Genomic DNA, 16,535 nt, shown 5'->3' with positions numbered 1-16,535 from the left:
TCCTGCTCGTTAATTGCGTTTGCGTGTTTCACCACCGCCATTTCTGCGACTGAACGTTCGACCAAATACGCACTCGGCACTGAGAAAATCTTGGCTGGGGATCTGAGCCAATAGGGCGTCGTGCGTGCCATGCGTTCGGACACCATCCCGTGTACACACATTTGTGCGCAAGTTTCGTTCTTTCACTTTTTCTTTTCAATTTAGTTCCAACGAAACTTTTCACGAATGTGAGTATAAGTCTCCTGCACCAATAGAAGATCGGATCTTATACGAGCTACACAGCAAAGCACATTTCCTATCCATTTCATGTGGCGACAGCTCCAAGTTGCACAACTCAACTAGCTGCTAAGTACGTACATACATTATCACGGCGCAGTATGTGCACTTTTCTGAATAGGACTCCGGCAGCACTCACCCACATGACGACGCCGAGCATGCCTAGCAGCATGACCGTCATCTGGAAGGTGTCCGTCCACACCACAGCCTTCATGCCACCCTACGCAGACAGCGCGGCTAACGTCACTCACAACACACACAGACAATTACTAATGGTCCGGAACACACAACATTCTTTATGAGTGGTCCATAACGTGCACATAAGCAAAGCCCGTTATATAATGTAAATAATCGATGATAAAATGGAGGTAATGACTACACATTTGGAGCCAAGAATGCATTAAACGCACTGCTGTTACCTGGACGCTTTCACACAATAATCCATGAAGGTTACTTTCAGAAAAGTGCATAAATTTATTTCTTGGCATGGTCATTCCCTAAAACGTGAACTCTATACGTGTTCTAAACTTTTGTGGCGAATATTGTATGTGTGGAACAGACTATGCAAAACTGTTTGGAAAGGCAGGTCACGAAAAATGTGGAGTGCTTTGCGTGCATGCGTTTGTGTGTACCTGCTAGCTATATTTTGCCAACAAGTCCTTTTTATTTATTTTTGTTTTTTTCTTACCTCACACGAATGTCACTCCAACGATCACCACCAACCATGATTGATTGATTTGTGGGACTTAACGTCCCAAAACCACCATATGATTATGAGAGACGCCTTAGCGGCACCACCAAACAAGTAATACACGTGAAATTCTCGAAGTACATGCAAGTGTGTCAAATTTGTATTTTCAATAGGAAGAACCAAGTGATATTTGGATGAGTGTGTGTGTATTCTCTCCTTCCAGCATTTTTTTTTATCTCATAGCGCAGCACATATACTCAAGAATATCTTACCAGCGAAGTGTACAATGTGCAGATCAAACCGATGACCATGATTGACGACCACACAGGAAGCCCAGTCACTTGAGGAAAGACAAAAGAAGAAAAAAAAGCGAAATGGTATCGTTAATAGATTAAAACATTGTGTTGCACGCTCGCGCAAGACACTTATACATGCTATACATCATACATTATATACACTCACATTATTTGCCCAAAATTGTGCTCGCACAGGAATTCGGCAACATAATTGTATCTCATTAGATACAGTGAGACTGCTCGTATCCGTTGTGCTACATGCATTTTATGACCGTCGTTTTAACGTATCCACCAAATCTTTAGGCGGCTTCGGTACTTTGCAGACTGCATCGTTAATGGCTGAAGGCTACACACTGAGCTTGTCAGTTCACAACGTACAAAACTAGCGAATGTTGTATTAACAAACAAATCTGTTTTATTACAACGAATGTCAAACATTCCTTTCACTACCAAGCCGGCTGGCTAGGAGTGCTCCTTGATTAAAAAAATAAACGCACTTAATATCTGCGCATGTATTACGTGTTCTACGATGCTCAGAAAAAGTACTAGTAAATAGTAATAGTAAAGGCGAAAGCTTACCTGACTCCAAGGCCAACGATGGACCATACAGGACTACTCCCATATACAGCATCTAGAAAACGAGACAGAAGTTGCCACCAAAGAAAACAAAAAAAACGTAAACAAACAAACTTCGGGAACTCAACGGTTATTTTAGCCGTATTGTTATTGCAAAATGCGACTATCAGCGCTACGGTCCCGTAGTGAGGTGAAGCGAACCAGGAAGAAGGGCATAAGGAAGAATGGACTACAGACGCAACCACTTCTTATGTCTTCTTACGTCCTTGTTCAAAGTGCCTTGTTTCTGCTGCGCACTTCACTACTACACCTGATGTGCAACCACAGCATCGCCGCCCTCATCATGTGGCGCAGTGAGCACTGATAATATACGCTATACTCGTTTCCGCAGAACATTGATCGCGTGACCATGCACCAGCCGTAGGCATCGGTATGTGCATCGCACAATGTGTAATTCTGCATATCTGTAATGTGTGTAATTGTGCGAGCTGATGTTCGACACCCAGACACGTCCTGTGGGCAGCATGTCGAGGCATTTGCACAGATTATAGTGGCAATGTATCCTTCCTGTACACTATCTTCGTTGATTTCGCCATACATGGTAATGGTTAGAACGGATGAGGTAGTTTCTTTTTTTTTGCTTTTCTGCACTCGAGTGATCATATGTCCTATTGGCGTCAATAATGTCTAGCAATAGCTTTTTTTCTTGTTGTCAGGCAGTTTTATAGTTAACATAAGAGAGCTTACAGCTCGATAGGTTCATTATTAAATGCGAAGCATTTCTTTGCGTACTTCATGCACATTTGGCGTCTACCTACCTACCCACATATCTATCTATCTATCTATCTATCTATCTATCTATCTATCTATCTATCTATCTATCTATCTATCTATCTATCTATCTATCTATCTATCTATCTATCTATCTATCTATCTATCTATCTATCTATCTATCTATCTATCTATCTATCTATCTAGCTGCTTATGTCTGGGTGCTTTTGTGATCACCCCCATAACTTGGCGCGAACCAAACATAGTATGGGAGGGCAAAATGATTTGATGAATACGACTCACTGGTCCAGACATGAATAACATCCCAATGCCGTCGCGTACGTCGTCAAAGACTTTCCGCCAGACAGTGGAACTTATCCTCGGACGGGTATGTGCCACTGTTATGCGGATACCCAGCAAGAGTGAGAACCGAATTTTAACGGGTGAGCGTTAAGAAAAGAAGCTGCCATCGACAGCGTTGACCCGACGAATGCAAAGAATCAATGTCAGCGTCCCAACAGGAATCGAACCCCAGCACTCTGCGTGGCAATCAAGTATTCTTTCACAAAGCCACGCCAGGTCTCAGAACTACTTTTCAAGTAGACCCCATATAATTTTTGTGAAACGTCAATTGGGGCTGCAGTGCTGGCAATTCAGTTTTAGAAACACTACATATGTACCCTTTTTATGCAGCCGTTACGTCGGGTTAACGTAGATTGTAGTTAGGTGCCATCGGCTGAAGTTCACTTATGTAGCAGTGTCCAGGGCTACCACCTTCAGGAGCAGAGCACTAGCGCTTCATACCAGCTTCTCGCGTGTGGTGTGGCAAATACTCATGTTCCTGTTGGCATCATTTCGCAAGCGCAAACAACTAGTTTTATTATAAACATTTGCAACTGTTGAACATATGTCTGTGCGTGCAACATTTGTACTTAAATTTAGCGTCATTTCATAACATGTCGCTCAGTAATAAAATTACAACACAGTCACTTAGCCTCCAAATACGTCGGCTAAGGCCGATTCCCAAGATTCGTGGAATCTTCTGAATATTTTTAGCTACTTTTGAAATACAACTATTGTGAATAAGAAATTAAGTGACTCCGACACGTTGTAGCACATTTCTAACTTTCAAAATCTAAAACGTTTTCAGCAAGCTGTGCAAGATTTCCAAAAAAACAGCCCGGCAAGCTGATGAGGCATGGCAAGCAGTCTTTCAAAAATTTTTACTTCTTATCTCCCGTGCAAAACATGCACCATTTTCACACTCCAAGTATCATACGCCAAATATCGAGTTCTTTTCTTCAATTGCCGGTGAGCACCTAACTATTACCTTATGCAGTTACCATTGTTAGTGTCCACTTAGCTCTACAATACTTGCGAAAATTGTGCACGAAACTTTTCACTTACACAAACGCGCTCGAGTCCATAATTTCTGGAATTTTACATCTTAAAACCACGATATGATTTTAAGGCACGCTGTGTAGTAGAGCGCTCCAAAAATTTTGACCACCTGGGGTTCTTTAACGTTCGATCGCTTACGTTAGCAAGTCGTGGTACGCATAAAATATGCAACTAAATACATACTAATTAAACACGCATAAGTTAGCACAAACACGTACAAACATTTGCGCCCGACACGGTGCACTAGTGGGTACGGCACTCGACAGCAGGCCCGAAGATTGCGGGATTGAAACCCGGCAGCGGTGGCCGCATTTTTTACGAAGGCGAAAATGTTACAGCCCCGTGCATTTAGACGAACGTACACGTTAAGGAACACCAAAGTGTCGAAATTGCCGGAATCCCCTCCAGTACGGCGCCCCTGATAATCATGCATGTCGGGCTTCTATAGGACGTTAAGCCCCAACATTTACTATAGCAATATTTTACAGCAATTTGCTAAGAACACCAACATAAAACATTTAAGAGCAATGCACATGAGCGCTTACTGTGTTGACGATGAATGACAGCGAACCGAGGAGCCGCACAGCGGTCGAGTTGAACCTCCTTTCCAAATACTGCGAACGCAAGATGCGACAGTAAGTGTTGGTTATGTCCCATACTGCAATGTATGCCGTTGAAAGAAAAACCGCAGCCATCACATCACAATGCTCGCATTTCCGTCGATATACCACGGCGTGAGATCCTACATTGTGGTAAATACACCATGCTGCAGAATTCGTAGATATGACTGGTTATCGATTTACTGGCATGTGCGGCACACCTTCCACCCCTACACATTACCCGATTTCTCTTTCATTGGCGTGAACTCTGAGAAAGAAACACGTTGAGCAAGCAAGCAATCAAAGTAATTAAAGTTATCATTGCCATGATAGATGTTGGTGCACGTATGAGACGCCGGCTACCCCTTGGTTATTGAATGAATCGGAGCATGCCAAGGCCGTGCCAGAACTTTTTGTATAAGGGTGCCTTCACAGGGGGAGGGTGCTATCATCATGCTAAGTCGCCTTTTCGTTTACTGCTGCAAAACGACCGCCGAAATTAGTCATTAGTACGCAACTTGCAAAGTTGGTTGGCAATCCTGAAGGTCGTTGTGCACAGATATGCGGGACCCCTGAGTGCTAATCAAGCCGTACAGCTTATTGGTACTATAAAGGGTAGGAGGGGCATATTGTGACTAAATAGCGATTCCAGGGAGGAGGGGAGGAGTGCGTTGCCCTTTCCATTACCTTTTCATGCCCATGGAGAGTGTATTGCACAATTTTTGTCAACACCAGCCGGCTTCATCAGTCTTTATAATTTCTGGGTCTACATTGTATTGTTACTCTAAACTGATAAGTGGCCGAGTGCGTTGCATTAATCAAAGTGGGATTTCTTTGTCTGCAAAATCTTCATTATTGCAGCAGGGTAGTATATACCAACGGCAACAATTACTCAAAAATATATCAATAAATTCAACGAGGGTGAACAAGAAGAAAAAAGAGAAGTACTCCCAACATAAAAAATAAGAAGGCAATATCCGATAGAGCAGTGCGAGAGATAGCACTGCGGCTTATAAGAGCCGATTCTTAGTGATATGTAGCAACATTGTGCTGTGCAGATTGTTTTTTTCTTAAGTAAATAAGGGTTGTATTATTAAGCTTTCATTGGGCGTGAAACGTACATCGTCGGAATCGACGACCGTAATTGAATTCGTGAATTCGTAATTTTCGTTCTGGTAGTTTGGTGTAAAACCTATCACACACACACACACACACACACACACACACACACACACACACACACACACACACACACACACACACACACACACACACACACACACACACACACAGACACAAGCACGCGCGCAAATTATCTAGAGTGAGATATGTAAGGATAGAACGGCACATAAGTTTTCTAAACCACTTGCACGTACCGTATTGTCGCCAATATAAGCAGCCTTTTTTTTATTTCGCGTGAGTGGAGAAAAGCACGTCATAGAGTGAATAAACTCGAAACAGGCTACAATGATAATTACGCCTGAGCAAGAAAAAGCAAAAAATTGATTGATATGTAGGGTTTAACGTCCCAAAACCACCATATTATTATGAAAGACGCCGTAGTGGTGGTCTCCGGAAATTTCGACCCCGTGGGGTTCTTTAACGTGCGCCCAAATCTGAGCCCACAAAGCTACAGCATTTCCGAAAAAAAAACACTTTCTTAGAAGATATAAATTCCTAAGTTTATTTATTTTTTTTGTGCCGACTCCATAACGTGATTATGAGGCTCGCCCTAACTAAGAAGACAATAAATTTTGTCCCCGCTGTGTGTTTTTAAGGAGTGAATAAATTTATACCCTGGCCTTTCACCTCTCGCGGAAACGCAGCCGCTATAGAACCCGCCGACATTGAGTTCAATTTCGCAACGTCGTCGCCTCAGGCCTACCGTAACGGATATATCGGTTTCCTGGTGAAGGGCTAAGACTGGTTCAGAATATATTGCACCATGCCAAGAAAGCCTTAGGCGCCGATAATCATCAGCTGGCTCATCTCCAATCAGGGCGACGCTAATGCAAATGATGATTACTGTATGCTTGCGAAGAGAAGATACTTACACAAAGCTGACTTTTTAAGGGGCTGCAGTACACGTTTCTAGAACGATTTTTATATGTGACAAAGAATCTGGGCCTAATATGGCATGCGTTATCGCATGCCATATTAGGCACACAAAGTCTGCGTGCGATTGGACGCGGAGTTCTGCGCACAAAGCCTCAACAGATGTGCGCTTATAGGCATCTGAATAACAGCGTGAAACCAATGTTTAGCCATAGCGACGCACGTCACCCTTGGGTTCGTTGAACCTGAAGACTTAGCCACTAATCACGAAAAATACGCAAACGGGTATTTAAAAAGACAGCTGGATCGTAGCGCTGAGCTTAAACTTTGAGTAGAACGATACATTTTGGCCAGAAGAGTGACCTCGCATTCTATTGGAACAATATACATCTAAATATTCATTCGCCGAACAGAAACATGTACCCAATTTACAGATATCACAAGGTATGTCATGGAAAAGTTATTCTTGTCCGCAGGATTTGGAAGAGCGCATTTGACGCTTTGTTGTAGGCCATGTAGTGTCCGTGTTCGGCTCTTTAAGCGATGCCAATACCGAGGCTTAACGCAGCTTACTGTAATTCATGTAACAATCTAATGAATTCAGGACCTTGCCAGGAAACGTTTCTTCCAGTATTGGGAGGGCCCGTCAGAGTTGCCCCGCCGCTGTGGTCTAGTGGCTAAAGTACTCGGCTGCTGACCCGCCGCTCACGGGATCAAATCCCGGCTACGGCGGCTGCATTTCCGATGTAGGCGGACATGTTGTAGGCCCGTGTGCTCAGATTTTGGTGCACGTGAAAGAACCCCAGGTGGTCGAAATTTCCGTAGCCCTCCACTACGGCGTCTCTCATAATCATATGATGGTTTTGGGACGTTAAACCTTACATATCTATCAAAGGCCACGTCAGATTCTCGGCACATACTGCCACAATATCTGTAAGGTACGCACGATCTGCGTCCCCCCAACCCCAACGCACACACACCTCTCTGCTAATAGTTCCGCCTGATAAAACATGCCACAAGGCAAATATTATCAGCGGCACGGTAAAGGCAGCCGATGCGCAGTTCGACGAGCTCTCTAATCGTGACCGATAAGAACACAGACGGAGAAATAGAGAGAACCGAACAACGGTCACTGACCGAGTTGACGCTGGTCAGCTTGAGCCTGTAGAACACGGGGAGAAAGACCTCGGCCGCTATGACGTTGGAGATGGCCAGTCCGAAGATGGCTACCCAGAACTGCGTGCCCCTGTAGTACATCTCGGAGGGGTATCCGAGCACCGTTGTCGCCGACTGTAGGCTGGCCATCATGGACAGTGAGACGGGCACGAGGCCCAGCTGCCGGTTGCCCAACAGGAACGACTGGTTCGACTGATCGCGTCGGTCGCGCCACGCGAAGAACAGTCCGATGCCCGACGACACGGACAACATCGCTGCTAACACGGCGTAGTCGACCCCTCCGAACTTGGGCGTGCCGTCCATCGCTGGCGTCACACGTGAGTTCCGAACACAGAGAAAACGCCCAACTCACACACAGAACGGAACTTGCACTGTACGGAGCTCGTATGGATCGCAGCAATCCCACCTGCTGTCCAAACTTTGGCAACGAAGTCAGCCCACCACAATCGCAGCTCTTCTTCGGTGTGTACGATGGCTGGCGACACTGGAAAATATAGGTGAAATGAGGCGCTATATGTGGATCCCGCCGAGTGACAAGGGTAACAACAAGGGTCCGTTTCGGCACGTGCGGCAAAGCCGGTTCACCTCTTGGCAGCTGCGGGTCGCGTCCACTCCTCTCGGCGAAAAAATACGCTGCGTGTTTTCACATCGGTATCGGTGCCAAGTACAAGAAGCCGGACGTTGTCGTAGCGAGCACTATCAGCGAGCAAACGACGCGAAGGGATTTTCCTCGTTGCACTTCTAACGCTACGACGTGCAAACGCAGCATATGGCGTTTGAATGGACGTCTCCGAAGTTGTGACACGGGGATGGCTATTAGGAAGAAATGGGAGGAGCACGGAGGTCGGCCAAGTTTCTACAGAGTGACGTAAGGGGCAGCCCCCCGGATCTGCTCTGCCGATAGCGACAAAACCCAGCCGATCAGTCTTCACACACCGATAATGCGCGTACGTACGCCGCTCATTGTCTCCGTCGCTGTTGCGACACGAGGGGTTGGCCGGTTTCCCGGTGTCTCGTATTCTGCTAAGCTTTAGAATGAAGCGAGACGTGTGAGCTGAATCTGTAACGTGGTGGCGCGCTCTAACGACGCTCCACATAAGTGGGACTTCAATCCAGCCGGCTTACGCGAGCGGTGAGCATAAGATTACTAGGTGTTCATTCGGCCACTATACTTGGACTGGTATACAGCTTTTTGTCTAATTGGATTAGTGGTACAACGATGCAACCACAAGCAGGCGAAGTGCAACACCTTATTGTCTTGCTGATGTTGCCGCCAACAGACTCGCAAGCGGGTAAGCCCGTATCTTCTAACATTCTAACTATGCAGTAACTGCAGTGTATTTCGGTATGAGAGAAGTTAGAACGACAGGCGTAGTTTTCGCTTTTGTGTGTGTGTGTGTTTGTACAAGTGAAAACTCATACGTGCAACACAGCTTACGATGGTCTTTTCTGAAAGTCCGGTAATGGAATTTCGGCATTCGGCCAGTTCTCATTGTTTCAACAGTCGTGTCAGTTGTACGTACGAGAGTGCCTGTTCGCACACATTTGTTGTTCCTCAGTCACGCTGGGTGGTCAGTAAAAGGAAGCAAATACGGGGTCAGCCGTTGTTATGAAGGTGCGTCACAGTGAGAGATTGAACTACTACTTTAACATAAGCTGACTATATATAGACACGCGCCACTTAGGTGCACGTTTGTCGGTACACCATTGCACCAAAACAAAATCGGATTTCGTTGAAACGATGTGTACGTATGACATAAGTGCAAAAAGATTTGTTTTACCTGGCTTAGTTTATCTGCTTCAACGTACCAAATCGATTCACGCTAGGAAAGACTCTGTATGGTCCAGATATCTCAAGCTCGCCTCAGCCAACGGACTTCAGTGAGGTAATTAATATAGTCCCACGCGGGCCGGAGTAATGAAAAAGGTAAGAGCGTGGGGGAGGACGGGGGAGGGGGGGTCGGTAGATTGTCCGCAAACGTTGCAATTTCAAGGTTTGAAAAGCGAACCTTTCTCATGTCTCATATACAGGCCACTTATGAAGTAGACTTGGTGCCTGTATTCCAACTGTACCTCGATAACCAACTTCGAAATCGCTAAAATCTGGATGTCCATTCTGAAATATAATTTTTGTTTCACTGTATTGTTGCCCCACCATGGTAGTCTAGTGGCTATGGTACTCGGCTGCTGGCCCCCCAGGTCGCGGGTTCGCATCCCAGCTGCGGCAGCTGCATTTCCGGTGGAGGCAGAAATGTTGCAGGCCCGTGTGCTCAGATTTGGGTGCACGTTAAGAACCCCAGGTGGTCGACATTTCCGGAGCCCTCCACTACGGCGTCTCTCATAATCATATGGTGGTTTTGGGACGTTAAACTCCACATATCAATCAATCACTGTATTGTTTCAACATGTAGTGACCATAGAGTGCCTTGCGAGAAATGTGCCTTAGACAAGTCGTGCCTGCATAGCTCACGAACATACTTATTAACAAAATAGATGCATAGGGGTTTGACACAGTCACGCGCGAGCCGCGCGCCGCGAGCGAGTAGGATCACGGGCAACATGCGGCCCGTGAACCACTGTGGCCCGTTTTTGAGACATAGCGGAAGACTCCGGGTTATTTTGAACGTATTATGTTCTTTAGCGTGCACTGACATCGCGCAGTACTCAAGTCTCTGGCATCTTTCCTCCTACTAAATGAAACCGCGCCGCGGCTGGAGTCAAACCCGCTACTTTTGGGTCAGCAGCCGAGCAATATAACTATTGCGCCGCAGCGTGGGCATTAAAAGAAGCAACTCTGAGAGTGAAGTGATGAATTCTCAGTAGTAACACACTGCAACACTTCGAGTGCAACTACCCTGTTGAATGAGTTCGCTTTTACACTTTGTCGAGATCATCGCAAAAGACATGAAAATCTAAACACCGGCACGTGTGCGTGAAGATCATCACAAAACTGTAGTTTCACAAAAGGTAGCCAACGTTCTCGCAATCATTCGGCAAATGTGATGAGTGCCGAACTACCAGACAAAAACTGGGTGGACTTTCAAGAGTTAATAGGTAATAAGAAAACAGGTAAGTTAGACAGAAAATTACGGTCGTTCTATTTTATTGCACCGCTCTGCAAGTTGTGGGTAGATATAAGCATGGGCTTTGGCAGAGGCGCGAAAAGAAGTCATTTACCGACACCACAGCCCGTGAATCCACACTAGTACTTGACTGTCAAGCGACAGCTTGGTGCGGGCAACACTGTCGTGAGTTCGGCTCCTGGCAGCGGCTACCGCATCCCAATGTAGATTTCGAGCAAGAACTCTCGTCTACCGTGCTTCGGGCACAAATTGAAAAGCTATTGCGAGAATGATAAGAAGTACTTCTTCACGCCTCAAGTGCAACGAACACATATGCTCTATTGAAAAAAGAAGAAAAAAAACAGGCTCCCCGGTAGGCGGAAGAAGGGCACCTGAGTCAGTTGAGTGAGCTAGCGAGAGGAAAGGCAGATAGACACAAAGGCCTCGAGAAGAGGGGACTTGATATTCAGAGAAAGGAGGGGGGGGAGTAGCCTGAGCGTGATAGATTGTCGTCATAGTGATGCAACACCACCTAGTCTGGAAAGTATTGCGACCGCCGTATATGCATGGAATGCCACTCGATGCCATGTGCAATATGCACAAGGGAGGAGCGGACTACAAACACAGAACTTCCTTCCGACGGGCGGTCGCTAAAACTATCACATTTCAGAGCACAGCTTTCAGGCATGCGTTCCTGCGTTGAAAAACGCCGCCATCTTCGTAACGAACAGAGCGAACGAGGACGAAAAAATGGCAGCATATCCACGGAGTGAATTATGGAGAGTGGGGCGAAGCTTCCGTCCGTCCATGCGTCCGTCTGTTCGTGCGTCCACACGTCCATCTATGCGTCCGTCCCCGTGTTCGTCCATGCATGTGCTCCTGCGTCCGTCCATGCGTTCATCTGTCCATGCAGCCATCCGTGCGTCCGTCCATGCGTCTGTCTATGTGTCCGTTCTTCCACCTACTCAACACTCCAAGTACCACCATCTCGTATCTTTTCATCATATATTCCCCATATAGAAGCACCGCCATCCAGCGGACATTCCAAGGACTAAATGAGAGGTGGCACACGCACACTTTCTTAAGTATTGCGCTTCGGGTTTACTTCCCACCTTTAACCACCGCGTTCATGGTATATACTAGTTCACTGTATTTATAGCACTGTGGCCTTTATTCTATTTATGGCTCGCTAAACCTTTAAAAAAACCAAGGAGGTTACGCCCAGCGAGTATAACGTAGGAACCCTTTCTTGTCAGATAGTGCTCAATGTACATGCCAATGACTGCTAATGGGGAATGATAGACAGGAGAACTCGGCTTTTAGTTAACGCGCACGCTACGAATTTTTTGTTGTTCAACAACGCACAGGAGAAATCTCCCACCAGCACCACCTTGCAGGTCAAAACGTAAGACTGGTTACACACTACGACTGCGACTACTACGAGGGATGAACGGGTGCTGCTTTGAGGAGCTTCATCCCTAAAACAGCGAACGCGAAGTGTGTCGATATCCCGAGCCACAAGTTCGCTATCTTCCGGCAAGCGTGCTAACCCCTCGGCCAGAGCTCGTGCGCATGCAGAGCTGACATGTGCACAGCGGCTGGCTTACCTCGTCATGACTGTCATGTCTTAGCTTGTTTTGACTTGGCTGTCGGCGTTTCACCTGGTTCGCGGCGCCTCCATAGCATATTGCCACAAAAACTCTCAGCGCTTGTAGCACTCGAGCGCTGGCAGTTCCTGTGGCATTATGTGAAGAATGTTACGCTGCTACAACTACGCATAACCGACACTTTAAACACAGTTGGCGTTGCCCCTACATGGAAAGTGCATCCTTAGAGCACAGCTCCTCTCACCCATTCCTGCGTTGAGCGCCGTAAGCATATCCGGTGGAGTGAACGAGGACAAAACACAGAAAACGCTGAGTTCAGCGGAGAAAGAAAGATGGCCATAGCGAAGGGAGCACAAAGATCGAACTGAGGCATAGCCTCCGAGATGGCGGGAACGCGGCGAGAAACCCGCCGCGCACCCGCCATCTCGGAGGCCATGACCACAGTGACGAGGTTCTGCGGCACCCACTCGTATATAGCGCCACAGTATATTGTATAGCAAAAGAAACACAACCACCCGTTTGTAGCACGAAGTCACAGGGAAATCCGTACAAATTTCTCAGAAAGAAAATGTTCACAGTTGCCGAAACATTCGTCGGGGTTAGAACCCGGGACCAATGCCTTTCCGGGGCGGTCGCTCTGCCAATCGACCCTTTCTTAACCTTTCCGCTACCTTGCGTGTTTGCGCAGAACTCATTTGCAGTATAGTGCCAGGTTACTGTATACGCTGTACCTTTAAGTAGCAGAGTTGCGCATCTGTTTTCCAAACGCCATCAGCAACTATGCACTGCGGAGAAGCTAATTCACAGGCTGCGTCAAGAAAACATGGCTGCGCCGCTGAAAGCTGTTGTCGTCCACCTAGAATCTATCGAGTCACCGTCGTGCGCTCCATAGCTACAAACTAAAGCTTTATTTGCCTTAGATTCACGTCCTTAATCTTCGATAGCAAAGTATTTACGCAGACTCTGCACCGTTTTAGAAGAAAAGGATCACCGCCCAATCACTCCGTATACAGATATTTAACCATGCAGCTAAAGCTGAAACGTGCAGCCCCAATATTTGGCAGTGGGTTCAACCCGCCACTGCAGTGAAGCCTTCCACGTTTGGCTTGGGTTTACCAGTGTTTATTTCACAAGCCGATCATTGTACCTCGCACGATCACGGTCACAGAGAAGTGTAATGTGTTCGCAAAACGTTAATCACAGTGGTTGTTCTTGAACCACAGGCGATCACAGACGTCGCTGCCATAGCCCAGGTGCCACTGCAGAAACTTCCGCCGAAAGCGGGCTTTCGCCCCGACGAAGGCGCTCCCGAAATCGTTACGTTGGCGCTGTCGTGCGAGCAACGGCACCAGTTCGGCGCGGCGTTGTTGCGAGCGTTTGATAACGCGAGTTAACTCACCAGCGTGGTTCACAGGATTCGCCCGCCACCGGCACTTGCATTTCCGTTCGCGATTTGGCGTGGCTTGAAAGGCTGCCGGATTATCGGAACGCCGTTCCTGTCGGCACTCGGCCTCCCGGGTCTGTTTTCGTGCCCGGACTGCACCATCAGCTCGGCGAATGCCAGCCCTCCCACGTTTTCCACTCTCGGCTCTCTTCTAGAGTTGTCCGTGGCTTACCCATGTGGAAGTTCTCAGTAGAAACTGATGCACGCGTGCTTGGCGCCACAACTGCGACAGGATACGATGTCACTCACAGCGCAGCCAATGGCAAGCGTACTTGGGTACGACTCTGAGAACGACGTAACTAATAGCGCAGCCAATGGAGACCGCTCGTGGGACCGATTTCAAACGGTTTTTTAACGCGAAAGTGTTTGATGCCGGGGTACACCAAGATTTACTGATGTATTTCCGTCACGGATATGACATTGTTAAACTTTACATGAACATCACATAAATAAATAAACCACAAGAAGAAATTTCACAGTTTTGGAGACTCGGGAGTCAAACTCACGACCTCTTGTTTCGCGGCAATAAAAAACGCGCTTTTAGCCTACTGAACCATCGACGCATGTCCTTCATCACCTGGTTCTTCAGCCCTTTGGCACCCGGATGTTAGCATTCGAACGAACGCTAGCCTTCGAGCTATATAATCAGAGCGGCTTCGCAACCCCGCCTAGATGGCGTTCGTCCTGCTTGACAGAAAGTGTAGCGTTGCCTCCGCAACCTGCTCCGACGAGGTTTCTGGGGCATTATATATCAATGGGTAATAAAGATTGAACTTTTTCGGTAAAGGCAAGTTTCACTTTCGTGTGTTATACCGATTCTTATGTCATAGAGACCAACCACATTTTAGGGGCGAAGCTCCTTAAGGTGTTTAAGGACATGAATAACCAACAAGCCCGCCGTGCAACCTTAGTCGACTACATTTCTAGTTCAACGGGCTCTTTTCTACATGTCTCCGCGAACCCGTGAAATACAGTTGCGTCGCATTTATGTATGCATGTATACAGTAACAACCTCACAGCATATCCACTGAGTGAATGATGATGAGTGGGGCGAAACCTCGAAGGTTTTTATCGGCAAACCATGAATCATCCGCTGGCCGCGTCCACCCATTGTCTGTCTGACGCACAGACAGGCGGATGGAAAAGCACAGATGGATAGATGCACGGACGGACGGACGCTTCGCCCCACTCATCATCATTTACTCCGCGGATATGCTGTGATTTTTACTTGTTTCTCCTAGCCATGAACAGCTTTCGCTCTGTTCGTTTACATCAGTGTATTATTACATGAGTGTAGATGTGTGTCGGTGTTTTTCTCTTATTTATTTTTTAACTCTCCCTTTCTCTTTCAACCCCCTATTCCCCAATGCCAGTGTAGGTTAGCATACCGGATACTAGCATCTGGTTAACCTCCCTGCTTTCCTTTTTTTTCTCGTTTCTCTCTCTCTCTTTACATCAGTGTAATAAGTGATGCTGTAGGCTTAGCAAGTGGCGATCGACGTTCCCGGAACCTCGGATGACGTATATCACGTGTTTGTCAGTTGTACTGAAGGGAACAACTACAGTTACTCCAGTGTACACTGGATGGATACGATGCAAGCGTCCCCGGAGATGAACGAGCGCATATAGGTATACCCCAGTGTGCACCGTGGTGCGTTAGCTGCTTTGGAACGCACACACGCGCCGCCTAGTGCAGTTTACCGGTCAGCGAGGCGTCGGCGGTTGATATAACGAAATAGCCTGCACTAAATTTTCCGCGCCAGTCACACTCACAGTGTGGTATGCGGCTGTACATACATATAAGTCTCTTTCAACTTGTCGCAAAATCAAAACACCTAAACAGCTGCACTCACAATCCGGATTAGCCAGCGGTGTAATCAAAGGTGAAACTTTTGCGAATGCAGCAGAAAGGGCCGGAAAGGTGACCCGAGTGCAACTGTGCTAACTCTCCGCGTGACTTATTTGCGCATATATACAGTCGACGACAAAATGAGCAACGAAATAGATGCGGCCTTCCACATAAATACTTGGATAGCCAACAAATCGGGGATTGGTGACGCATACAAAGCAATAGCTTTCCGAATTTGCACAAGCTAAGTAAAATATGTCCCACGACATTTAGATATACCTGTCCGTGGTGTTACGCATTACTACTAAGACACCGCGCATGCTTCGCAGGCAGTGGGAGGCGTGGCTTGGGGAAGGGCAAAAGCAGTATGGTATAGTATGAAGTTAAGCAAAAAGCAGTGCCAAATAGCTTTGTTGAACAGGCTCAGCTAGCCGCTCGTGCCAGCGGAGCCCTGTGTATACTGACAGCCCGACCATAACTGCCTGGATAGATGGATGAATGGATGAACGAAATAACTTTATAATTGTCCGAATTGATTATTTTTATTCTCTAATGAAGTTTTTGTTTTCCCCTCCGTCCAAGCGTCCTACCTTGCAGGTAATGTAGGCACGGTAAGTACAAAAGCAAAGCAAGCAAAGATGAATGTTGGCTTCCAGTGCTCTTACCTACGCACGTATTTTTTTGGAGTTGAGTTACCTCAATGTTTTAGATGCGTTGAAGCGAGGAGAAATT

General features: G+C 46.8%; 1 protein-coding gene across 2 annotated transcripts in view; it reads right to left on the bottom strand.

The window, feature by feature from the left end:
• LOC119172106 (sodium-coupled monocarboxylate transporter 1) overlaps positions 1–8,287 on the bottom strand; it is a 50,831-nt gene extending 42,544 nt beyond the window's left edge. For both annotated transcript variants that reach the window (XM_075892963.1, XM_075892962.1), the window contains exons 1-5: positions 7,803–8,287; positions 4,557–4,625; positions 1,843–1,894; positions 1,240–1,307; positions 416–496 (exon numbers count right to left, since the gene is read on the bottom strand). In XM_075892963.1, the coding sequence (XP_075749078.1) occupies positions 416–496; positions 1,240–1,307; positions 1,843–1,894; positions 4,557–4,625; positions 7,803–8,144 (612 nt within the window). In that variant the 5' untranslated portion in view covers positions 8,145–8,287. The remainder of the gene's footprint in view (positions 1–415; positions 497–1,239; positions 1,308–1,842; positions 1,895–4,556; positions 4,626–7,802) is intronic.
• Between the last annotated feature and the right edge of the window lie 8,248 nt (positions 8,288–16,535).

Source organism: Rhipicephalus microplus, chromosome 4 (genome assembly GCF_043290135.1).
Source record: "Rhipicephalus microplus isolate Deutch F79 chromosome 4, USDA_Rmic, whole genome shotgun sequence".
In the NCBI taxonomy this organism is placed as follows: Eukaryota; Metazoa; Arthropoda; class Arachnida; order Ixodida; family Ixodidae; genus Rhipicephalus; species Rhipicephalus microplus.
Note: the sequence above shows the minus strand (reverse complement) of the source record. Positions and strands in the feature narration are given on the sequence as shown.